The sequence below is a fragment of the Schistocerca cancellata genome, chromosome 1 (genome assembly GCF_023864275.1).
Source record: "Schistocerca cancellata isolate TAMUIC-IGC-003103 chromosome 1, iqSchCanc2.1, whole genome shotgun sequence".
Taxonomy (NCBI): domain Eukaryota; kingdom Metazoa; phylum Arthropoda; class Insecta; order Orthoptera; family Acrididae; genus Schistocerca; species Schistocerca cancellata.
In genome coordinates, this window is record NC_064626.1 from 978,848,257 (window position 1) to 978,860,726 (window position 12,470).

Here is a 12,470-nt window from a genome sequence, read left to right on the forward strand (position 1 = left end):
CGAAATTAAATTTCACGAGTTCGAAGAGTGTTAGTTCAGCGATTAACACAACCAATCAGATTTACAAAAAATTGTGCTGTGTGTGTCCATTTCTCAGTAACACGTTTCAACCTCTCTGGCCTGGATGCATACACTGATTGAGTTGGAGAGGGTGTCATAAGGACTTGGCATCCTCTCTTGACTTAAGACGGCCACAGTTGTTGTAACTGGTCCTTTATATAATCAATATTGGCACTGGAACTAAACTGAGATCCCAGCGTGTCCTACATAAGAGGTGATATTTTTGGCATACCGTTCGTCAGAGTTCCCGCAGTTACTACCAGCCGTGACGATTTACACACATAGCTTCCCACTCCGTGGCGCTGGGAGTAACATCGTTATCCCTTTCAAAAACAACAGCGCTTTGGGACCTCTCCTCTTGTTGCCACCTTATTTGCCGACGATGGATAACAACGGTAGTGCAGAATCGCGATTCTACGTCGAACACAGTGCGCCGCCATTCATTACAAGTCTAGACTTTCTAATTACGGTACCACTCTAAACACAGCCATTTGTTTTGTGTTAACGGCAACCTATGAATGGGTCGGTAATTCCATAGTCCTGAATTGGACGGTAATTCCATATCTCCATAGTCCGGCTGCTGCAAGTCACGGAGCTATGATGCGGAATGACAAAGGAAGTTATTCCCAAATGGCATACACAAATGTGTAGGAGCTGCGATGTGCTTGGTGCATGGCATGGCAATCATTCCTTCTGTAGTTCAGACAAAGAGCATGCTTGCACTCACTTTTCCCCGCAGTCGAGCATCGGGCCACAGTCAAAGTCTGTGTGTAGCACCACTACTGCAATAAAAATTCGGACGAACATAGGCTACATATTGTCTTAATATTTTATGTAAACAAGCATATAATTAAATCTTTACTACTATAAAAAGACTTATCGTTGTTCAACGTTATTACTAAAAATCTCGAAAACTTTTTGACCGACTTACTTAAAATCTTTGCACAGTACTCTAATAAACGTTCGTACGGACATAGGCTACATTTTTACACAAACACATTTCGTTATTCAAGGTTGTTGTCAAAAACTCGAAACGTTCTTGACCGATTTATTTCAGAGGGCAGGATATCTATATTAACACTGGTAGCATGCCGCGACAGCGTCGACGTGAACCGTATGTGCAGTTGACGGACTTTGAGCGAGGGCGTATAGTGGGCATGCGGGAGGCCGGGTGGACGTACCGCCAAATTGCTCAACACGTGGGGCGTGAGGTCTCCACAGTACATCGATGTTGTCGCCAGTGGTCGGCGGAAGGTGCACGTGCCCGTCGACCTGGGACCGGACCGCAGCGACGCACGGATGCACGCCAAGACCGTAGGATCCTACGCAGTGCCGTAGGGGACCGCACGGCCACTTCCCAGCAAATTAGGGGCACTGTTGCTCCTGGGGTATCGGCGATGACCATTCGCAACCGTCTCCATGAAGCTGGGCTACGGTCCCGCACACCGTTAGGCCGTCTTCCGCTCACGCCCCAACATCGTGCAGCCCGCCTCCAGTGGTGTCGCGACAGGCGTGAATGGAGGGACGAATGGAGACGTGTCGTCTTCAGCGATAAGAGTCGCTTCTGCCTTGGTGCCAATGATGGTCGTATGCGTGTTTGGCGCCGTGCAGGTGAGCGCCACTATCAGGACTGCATACGACCAAGGCACACAGGGCCAACACCCGGCATCATGGTGTGGGGAGCGATCTCCTACACTGGCCGTACACCACTGGTGATCGTCGAGGGGACACTGAATAGTGCACGGTACATCCAAACCGTCATCGAACCCATCGTTCTACCATTCCTAGACCGGCAAGGGAACATGCTGTTCCAACAGGACAATGCACGTCCGCATGTATCCCGTGCCACCCAACGTGCTCTAGAAGGTGTAAGTCAACTACCCTGGCCAGCAATATCTCCGGATCTGTCCCCCATTGAGCATGTTTGGGACTGGATGAAGCGTCGTCTCACGCGGTCTGCACGTCCAGCACGAACGCTGGTCCAACTGAGGCGCCAGGTGGAAATGGCATGGCAAGCCGTTCCACAGGACTACATCCAGCATCTCTACGATCGTCTCCATGGGAGAATAGCAGCCTGCATTGCTGCGAAAGGTGGATATACACTGTACTAGTGCCGACATTGTGCATGCTCTGTTGCCTGTGTCTATGTGCCTGTGGTTCTGTCAAGGTGATCATGTGATGTATCTGACCCCAGGAATGTGTCAATAAAGTTTCCCCTTCCTGGGACAATGAATTCATGGTGTTCTTATTTCAATTTCTAGGAGTGTATATATATATATATATATAGCAAAAATTGTTTGTAAAAATCTCTAATAGTTGTGGACCGATTTACTTCAAACTTTTACAGATTACTCTAATGAAGGGAGAAACGTTTTTATCAAAAAACTCCAAATGTTCTTGAATGATTCACTGTAAATTTTTGCACGTACTCTAATAAACGTTCGGACAGACATAGGCTACATATTTTTAACATTTATGTTGTATAAACATATAAATGAAAGTCGTTTAAAGTGGTTACCAAATGCGTTAAAAAGTTCTTGACTGCTTTACTTCACATTGTTACGTGATATTCTAATAAACGTTTGGATGGACATAGGCTACACATTTTTTAAGTATTACAGTACATAAGTATGTATGTACAGCATGAAGGTCAAACGGTGTTGGCAAAAGTCTCGCGAAGTTCTTCACTGTAATGTAATGTTGTGTTTGAAACCTTATGGGACTCAACTGCTAAGGTCATCAATCCCTGATTTAATTTTAATTTCACGATACTCTAATATTCGTTTGGCGAGACATCGGCTGTATATTTGTACCACATACAAACTGCAATACGGAAAAGTCGTTTGCAAAAGTTACGAGAAGTTTTTGAGTGAGTTACTTTAAAGTTTTGCGCAGCACTTTAGAAACATACAAACGGACGTGGGCTATCTGTTATTTTAAACTATAATGTGCAGGGTTTCCATTACAACCACTTGCGGGAACGTAAATGCTTTGCTGCGGAAACGTATGCTTTCATTTTCTTTCTCGAAGTCATTTTTAATTACGATAGCAGCACATTTAAATTAACAGACAAATTGTTTCTCCGATTATATTCTTTTTCCTTATAAACAGTTTTATACAGAAATGTATACACAACTATGTGCCGTTTCGTTTTTTCCAAATTATTGTCACAGGTGCTATTTTACTTACAGATCCATCAACAGGAGAAGTCTCTTATACCCTGTATACCAATATACTAATGATCCAAACTGATTTATTCATTGCGTTTAAGTGACTTTTGTTCCCACCAAGGTCTCGTTGCCAACAACAATGGACAACGCTCAAGGTCCGAGAAAGGATAAATAGACGAAGATGGGGGGGGGCGAATGACATAGAAAGTGCGATGATGGAGTAAACAGACAAAGAGAGGAGGGGAAGGAAGAGATGGACCAAGAGAGTAGGAGGAAGTGATGGACAGAGAGACCGGAGTGATGTGAGGGGGGGGGGGGGATTAGAACGTATACCCAATTCCCATATATTTTTAGCAATTGCAAAGCATTTCCGTTTTCGCTAGTCATTCATGTACTCGTCGAATGTGCGTACGTGTCGGATGTTACATTGACGCTCGACCATTCATTTGCTGGGTGCTTCGCTTATTTGACAGGCAGTGCACATGCTGTTGTCGCATTATGTTTGTTTTACTGGATATCTTATGCTATTCTAATTTTCACCTCCTCTAATGTTGCTGTATGCTGCTTTCCTTTAATAGATTCAGTTTCTATTTCACACAGTGTACACAATAAGTACTTCTTTATCGACCTGTGCGAACAGCGTGTATACGTAATATTACAACTGCCTTATCAAACTTCAGAAGCTAGTAACAATCGCTATATCATATGCTGCATTGATAGGTACTTAACATTTTATAGTTGCGAGACTCGTGCCTTCAAATACTTCAGCATGAATTTTACTCTTTCTTTTGACCGGAAAAGTGATAAAATGATTTGATAGTACATGACGAAGAAATGTGTTATAAGGGCAATAAAGATCAGGGTCTTAAGGTTTTTTGATGACGTTGTGCCGGCCGGAGTGGCCGTGCGGTTCTAGACGCTACAGTCTGGAGCCGCGAGACCACTACGGTCGCAGGTTCGAATCCTGCCTCGGGCATGGATGTGTATGATGTTCCTAGGTTAGTTAGGTTTAAGTAGTTCTAAGTTCTAGGGGACTAATGACCTCAGAAGTTGAGTCCCACTATGCTCAGAGCCATTTTGATGACGTTGTCTGAATAGTTAATTGATAAATTCGAAAGAGTTCAAGTACAATGGATGGATTTTCATGGATATCCAGCGAAATTTTTAGCATGTCTTCGTTTCATGTCATTCTTCTAGTCATTATTTGGCGCTTCTGGTTTTTCCACTCTCCTGCTTTTTCCATGCCAAGTTAACTTTGTTATAATAGGTAATGAATCTTCCCATGCTTTCGTTCAGTGATGGCTGACCGAACACTTCAATTTTCGCGTATTTTGTAAGCAAATATTTACATCGTACTCTGTACGTACATTTTTATCATTTTTACAGGGAGATTTTCCATTAAGAAATTCTTCCTAAGAGCCAAAATTTTATAGCAGTAGAGAGGTCCTTTTTTGCCTATTTTCTTTGAAGAAACTATTGTTCCTGTTCCGATCCATGTCTGCATGTGGCTCGGCTCATCTAATGTTATCTTACTTCGTCTCCAGAAGGTGTTCAGTCCATCTACCATTGCGTCAGTCACAGTTGTTACATTAAACTGAATTAAACTGTTACAGTAAACATTCTCCTTTTATTGTATGAAACTACTTTGGACTTAATATTGTCTATCCCATCTATTCCACTCGAAAGGTCTTTCAAGTTTACATTTCTCTCGGTCACTAGCATTTGTTCCTCGTCCACAACTATTTCTGTTTTCAAATCTTCATTCACTTATCTTCACTCAACTTTCGACGTAGTAATTAAATAACAGCTATGTGTATTAATGTGAGATCTGACCTATCATCTCATTTTTTTCTTTATCAAAATTAGTTACGATAATTTTGCAAAAGGCATCATTAACTGCAGGTTTCGAAAATTTGCTTCGCTCCAAACCTTTCATAATACCACACTGTCTCGCAAACAAAGATGAAAGTTTCAGTCTTGGCGTGTACGCTACAGTAAATTTTCTGTCATTGGTGGCTCAGACATCCCAGTAGAGTTGTTCAGCCGCTTAATTGGAAAAGCTTTCCTGTAGTTCACGAACTGTGTGTGTTTTGTGTCAACTGACAGATTCTGAGCCGCGCGGGATTAGCCGAGCGGTCTTGGGCGCTGCAGTCATGGACTGTGCGGCTGGTCCCGGCGGAGGTTCGAGTCCTCCCTCGGGCATGGGTGTGTGTGTGTTTGTCCTTAGGATAATTTAGGTTAAGTAGTGTGTAAGCTTAGGGACTGATGACCTTAGCAGTTAAGTCCCATAAGATTTCACACACATTTGAACATTTGGCAGATTCTGACAAGCTGCTTGTTGCCATCTTCAGGTGCTCTTGATGACTACCTTCCAATGGGTGCAGTCGCATGCACTATTTTATGAAGTATTCGGACAAACCCAGGTAATGCGGAATTGACCTCTAGATGTTATCAGAAACGGACCCAGTATGAAAAAAGATGTGTGTAATATCTTTATCAGTAGAGAAGCATTGACAGCCAAATTGGTAGTCAGTAGAGCTCAGTGACTTCGAATATGGACTAGTCACGGATGTCATCTGAGTAACAAAGCCACCAGGGACATGTCAACACTTCTGAAGCTGAGAAAGTTGACTCTTGATGTGATTGTGAAGGGGAATAGCAAAGTAACAACAATAGATAAACGAGATCAGAATGACCTCATCTACTGACGGACAGGGACCTTCGACCATTGGTTGTAAAAAACGAATCAAATTAGAAGAAGGAATCACTTGTGAGTTCCAGAGTGCGACCAGCAGGTGAGTTAGTAGAATGGCTGTGCGTCGGGAGATAAAAAGAGTGGAGCACACTAGTCGAGCAGCTCTTTCTAAGTCACACATTTCTGTACTCGGTGCTGAGCAACGCTTTAAGCGGAGTCAAGAGCGACGCGACGAGACAGTGGATCAGTGGATCCAAGTAATGAATCATGCTGTATCCTGTGACATGGGATGCAAGGGTTTGGATGTGGCGACTTGCTGGAGAACGTTGCCTATCAACATTAAAGTACGGAGGAGGCGTTGTTACGGTATGGAGATGTTTTTCGTGGTTACGATGTGGATCTCTTATTGTGCTTAAGAAAAACGCTAAATTTTACAGTATTGTGTATTCAGTACAGTATAGGAACAGCTGGAAGACGCTGAGTGTTTGAATCACCATGACAGTGTGCACAGCCATGAAGTAACATTTGAGCGGCAATTGTTTGTGGACAATGAATATAGATACGTGATTAATACAGATGTCGCTGTTTCTCGATTGCCGTTTTCTATTGCTTCTTCTCTATCTACTCTACATATTGTAGATAAGTTCGCCTGCTTAGTCGGGTGGTAACGTGCTTTCCTCCTATGCTGCCGGCCCGGGTTCGATTCTAGGCCGTGTCGGAGATTTTCGCCGTTCGTGGTTTTGGTGTTGTGTTGTCCTCATCATCATTTCATCCTCATCATCGGCCTCAAATGTGGCACTGACTGAAATAAGACTTGCACCTGGCGGCCAACAGTGCCATACGATCATTTCATTCCATTGTAGATACCTCTTTGCATTGCTTCATCTATTTCCTGTTTACACTTTCGTGATGGTCTCTTATTCTTCATCCAGATGGTATCCACTGTCATAATCGTTTCGGCCAGATTGTACCACCCATCTTTTCAAAATCCCCATATCAAAGGGCCGTTTTTGTACGAATTGTGTCAGTTACAGTTTTCACAACTTCCATTTTCCTCCGTATTTTCTCATTTCTTATGTCATCCAACGTTGACACACCGCTACTCCTCCTCCGATGGTCCATTTCCAGTGCAAGAAGTCTCCGTTTATTTATTTAGTTAATTTCCCAGGTTTGTGGACTGAAAATTCGTGAAATGTACTGAGCTGTCCAGAGAGTCCGGACCTCACCCAATAAAATACGTTTGGGGTTGGTTAGAACGCCGACCTCACTCAAGACCCCAGCGGCCAGCATCACTACCTTCTCTAATTCCTACTCTTGAAGAAGAATGGTCTCACATTCCTCCAAAGACAGACACCTCGTGGAAAGTTTCCGTACCAGAGTTCAAACCGTCGAAGGCCGAAGAGTGGAAACAACCCACACTGATCTCAAAGAATAGGTGTCCGGATATTTTTTATCGGATAATGTGCATCTCCTCACTCTCGCTGTCGAGCCTGGTTACCCTCTACACTATCGCTGCTCCGCTGGCGATATGGTATGGGAAGAGCACGATCGCTGTCCGAGTTATGGTCCTTAGTTAGTGTGCCACCACCGCTGCATCTGCAAAGTCCCTGCTCCCGTTGTGACGGTACAGGGGCTGACCATCACGACTGGGATCCCCAGCCGCTTCACCAGCGGGGTGGGAGGGAGTGGAAGTACAAGATCGCGCCCAGTGAAAGATAATAAGTCAGACTGCCTAAATGTCGTAAAATATGGACGACAACACCCAGATGACTACGCCAGAACTTTTCAAAAGTATCATACGCTGGGAGAGCCTAAAATCACTACTCCGTACGCTGTTGTCCACAGGAGCTGCAAATGCGCGTCAACGTTGCGGCCAACGGGAGGGTGTACGGGCAGCTGTCCCTAGACGACCCCGAGCCGCCGGCGCCGACTCACTACCAGCAGCCGCTCTACGGCCAGCCGTTGCCGCTCAACGGCGCGCCCTATAATACGGGTACGTACCTGCTCCGCCTACATCCTTGTCTTGCAACAGTGTGTGCTCATTCTAATTTTACGTCTGCAGCCTGTAGAAGTTGGCACATTAATAACGAATCGGGCTTGGAGTGGGTATTCCTGGGATCAGAAGGAAAAGTCGTTATAAATACGTGAGCCTAAACACTTAGCTTTAAATACGTTTGAAACATGCTACTACTGGCGTGCCTCACTTCCACTATTTCAACGTATCTGATAGAAACACATTGTATCCATTTAATTAAGAATTTAGCAGCATCACGTCCTATTGTTTGAGCAAACTAGTTAAATCTAGCATTAGTAATCTGCTGTCATGAGTTTTCAACTCCATTGGACCAGGACTAGAGAAGCGGTGTTGACATCCAGTGAGCGAGGAGCACCTAGTGAGATTCTCGATACATTACCCTTCAGTGCCGCAGTGTACTAAGGTATTTAAATAGCATCCGACCAGGTAGGAGCTACAAGTGACGTTCAGTAAGTGAAGCTTTTATGGTGATGCTGCTTTCGATAATGTCTACAAAGTCAGGCTAACACAGCATATTGTACATACTCGATGTGTATTTGATCCTGTTGGGTGCCTAAAACGTTGTATTTGCACAATCTGAAGAGGGTTTAGCACTCATATGCCGTACATCACATCTAAGCTCTCCGTTGTAACCTTTGCGATATTATTAATTAATTATCTATCAAGAGGAATCAAACGCGAGCTCTTTGCAGAGAATATAAGGTGTGTTCAGTAAGTACTGCAACACATAAATTTTCTGAAAGCAGTTTGGTTTTATGCAAGTTTCCAGTACACCATATTATTCCCCACTATTTTGGCAACATAACATAGTCACCTTTCTGTGCAACGGCCTTACGCTACCTCACTGGGAGGATCCGTATGCCCGCATGGTACCAATATACTAGTCGAACATGGAGCCAACGTCTTGCTGCAGCCATAACTGCTTCATCATCCACGTACTGCTTCCCACGAAATACACCCTTCATTGGACCAAACCGATGCAAGGTGGAAGGTGCAAGATCTGGGTTGTGGGCTGTAGGAAGGATGAGGAAGGACAGTTGAAAGAATTTTTTGAGCTCCCTCGAGTGCGCAGAATTTTTGACGCCTTGTTGTCGTGGAAGAGAAGTTCGTCTGCGTTTTTATGGCGACAAGCATGCGCAAGACTTGTTTCTGCAATTTCCTGGTGGTAGCAAGTAACTGAAAAAGTGTCATGGTGATTTCTCCGTTGGTAAAAGATTCAGGACTAGCTCCCCATTCGGATCTCCGGGAGAAGACATCCAATGGATAGATGTCCATGAGAAAAAGATGGAATAACCGACGATACGATGACGTTCTACGAGTCGGCGCATGGATTGTCAGAAGTCTGAACACCGTACGGAAGTTAAAAAATCTGAAAAGATAAATGCTAAGGCCCAATTTGCATATAGTGGGTGTAAGTAAAATGAAATTGGAGGAAGACAAGGATTTCTGGTCAGATGAATATGAGGTAATATCAACAGCAGCAAAATACTGTTTAAGAGGAGTAGGATTCGTTATGAATAGGAAAGCAGGGCAGATAGTGAGTTATTGTGAACAGTTCACTAAAAGTGTCGTTCTCATCAGAATCGACAACAAACCAACATCGACAGCGGTATTTTAGGTATACGTGCCGACTTCGCAAGTTGAAGATGAAGAGATAGAGAAAGTATGTGAGGGTGTTGAACGGGTAATTCAGTACGTAAAAGGAGATGAAAATCTAATAGTCACGAGGAATTGGAATGAGGTTGTATACGAAGGAGAAGAAGAAAGGGTAACGGGAGAGTACATGTTTGGTATTAGGAATAGGAGAAGAGAATGAAGAGAATGACTAACTGTGTTCCGCAGTAAATTTCAGATGGTAATAGCGAATACTCTGTTGGATAATCGCAAGAGGAGGAGGTATATTTGGAAATCGCCGGGCTATACAGTAAATTTTCAGTTATATTACATAATGGTCAGGCAGAGATTCCGAAATCAGTGGTGATGAATAGGCTGATGTTTAAGAGACTAGTCAGGAAGAATCAATGCGCAAAGAAGTATGATGCAGGAATATAAGGAATGAAGAGTTGCATTTGAAGATCTCTGAAGCGGTAGATACGGCGATAAGGAATATCTCAGTAGGGAGTAGAGCTGAAGAGGAATGGACATCTCTGAAAAGTGCAGTCGTGGAAGTTAGAAAGAAAACAGTCACTACAAAGAAGGTAACTACGAAAGAACAGTGGATAAAAGAAGAAATACTTCAGTTGATCGACGAAAGAAGGAGTTCCAAAAATGTTCAGAGAAATTCCCGAATACGTTCTAAGACACTTAGGAATAAAACAGGTAGGAAGTGCAGAAAAGCTAAGACAAAATGGCTCCATGAGAAACTTGAAGAAATCGAAAAAGAAATGATTGTCGGGACGACTGACTCAGCATGTAGAAATGTCAAAACAACATTTAGTGGAATTAAGAGCAAGAGCTATGACATCAAGGATGTAATGTGAGTTCCACTGTTAAATGCAGAAGACAGAGTGTATAGATGGAAGAAATACACTGATGGTCTCTATGAGGAAGAAGACTAGTCTGATGACTTTATAAAAGAAGAAAAATGAGGCGATGTGGAAGAAATAGGGGTTCCAGTACTAGAATCAGAATTTAAATACCTTTGGAAGATTTAAGACCAAATAAGGCGGAAGGGATCGATAACATTCTATCAAATTTTGTAAAATCATTGGAGGAAGTAGCAAGACGACTATTCACGTTGGTATGTAGAAAGTATGATTCTTGCGATATACTATCTGATTTTCGGAAAAACGTCATCCACACAATTTCAAAGGTTGCGGCAGTCGACAAGGGCAAGAATAATCGTACGATCAACTTAACAGCTCTTGCATCCAAGTTTCTGACAAGAATAATATATAAAACAATGGGAAAGAAAGTAGAGGATCTGTTAGACGAAGGTCCGTTTGGCTGTAGGAAAGGTAAAGACATCACAGAAACAGTTCTGACGATGCGGTTGATAATAAAAGCAAGTCTAAAGAAAAATAAAACACGTTCATAAGATTTGTCGACCTCGAAAAAACGCTCCACAATTTTAAACGATGCAATGTGTTCGAAATTCTGAGGTAAATAGTGGTAAGTTATAGGGAGAGACGCGCAATACACAGTATGTGCAAAACCCAAGAGGGAAAAGTAAGAGATGAAGACCAAGAACTTCTCGTATTAAAAAGGTAGTAAGATAAGGACGCATACCTTCGCCCCTACTGTTCAATCTACGGGTTACAATTATTGAACTGTATGAAATAAAATTGTCATAACTGCTGAACGGTTTGCATCAGGGCATAACGGGAATAAGTAAGCGCATGCGAAAGTGCTTTGTTGTTGTCGGCCATTTTCATTTTGATAGATTTGTCAGTAAGCAAAATTAGCGCATTATAGGGTCTGATAATCCGCATTTAGAAATAGAGAAATCTCTTCACCCTCAATGGATGACTGTGTGGTGTGCAATGTCCTGTAACGGATTATCCGTGATGCCACGGAGACTACCGAACGGTACGTGAAGCTTCGACAACATGTGGTTTACGCAAGACGGAGCTCGACCCCATTGAAGCAGGAGATTATTTGGTGTCCTGGGGCAGCACTTTGGGAACCACGTTCTGTCTCTGGGGTACCCACAGTCCACTGGCATGAGCCTTCATTGGCAGCCATATTCTCCGGATCTGAACACAATCAGCTCCTTTTTATGGGGCTATATTTAAAGACAAGGTGTACAGCAATAGTCCAAAAACCACTGCTGTGGTGAAAACAGCAATTCAGGAGATTTTGGCTATTAGTCTGCCCCATACCATCGCCAATTATGGCAGGCATATAGATCATGTCATAACTTAAATCCGAATATCTGTAGTGACGTTTACATGTTGAATACAGTGTGTGCCCTCCGTAGTTTGTAACTAATTTACATTTTTTCCCATATAGTTGAATAATTGTCACCCTGTATGAACCGAAGAAGCAATGATGGAAATAAAAGGAAGGTTCAAGAGTGGAATCAAAGTTCAAGGTGAAAGAATATCACTGATAAGATTCGCTGATGATAGGAATTACAGGATTTGCGGAATAGAATGTACAGTCTAATAAGTACAGAATATGGATTGAGAGTAAATCGAAGGAAAACGGAAGTAATGAGAATTACCAGAAATGAGAACAGCGAGAACTTAACATCAGTACTGATGATCACGAAATAGACGAAATTAAGGTATTCTTCTACCTAGGCAGCAAAATATCCCATGACGGACGGAGCAAGGAGGACATCAAAATAACACTGGGAAAAGAGGCATTTCTGGCCAAGAGAAGTCTAGCAGTATTAAACATAGGCATTAATTTGAGGAATAAATTTCTTGAGTATGAACGTCTGGAGCAGAATATTGTATGGTAGTGAAACATGGATTGTGGGAAAACCGCAACAGAAGAGAATCGAAGTATTTGAGACGTAGTGGTACAGAAGAATGTTGAAAATTAGGTGGACTGTTAAAGTGAG

At 42.9% G+C, this 12,470-nt stretch overlaps 1 protein-coding gene across 1 annotated transcript in view; it reads left to right on the top strand.

Moving 5' to 3' along the window:
• Positions 1-12,470, top strand: part of LOC126088454 (discoidin domain-containing receptor 2-like) — a 764,950-nt gene that overhangs the window by 695,676 nt on the left and 56,804 nt on the right. Inside the window, exon 11 of the mRNA XM_049906599.1 lies at positions 7,771-7,918. Coding sequence (XP_049762556.1) covers positions 7,771-7,918 — 148 coding nt within the window. The remainder of the gene's footprint in view (positions 1-7,770; positions 7,919-12,470) is intronic.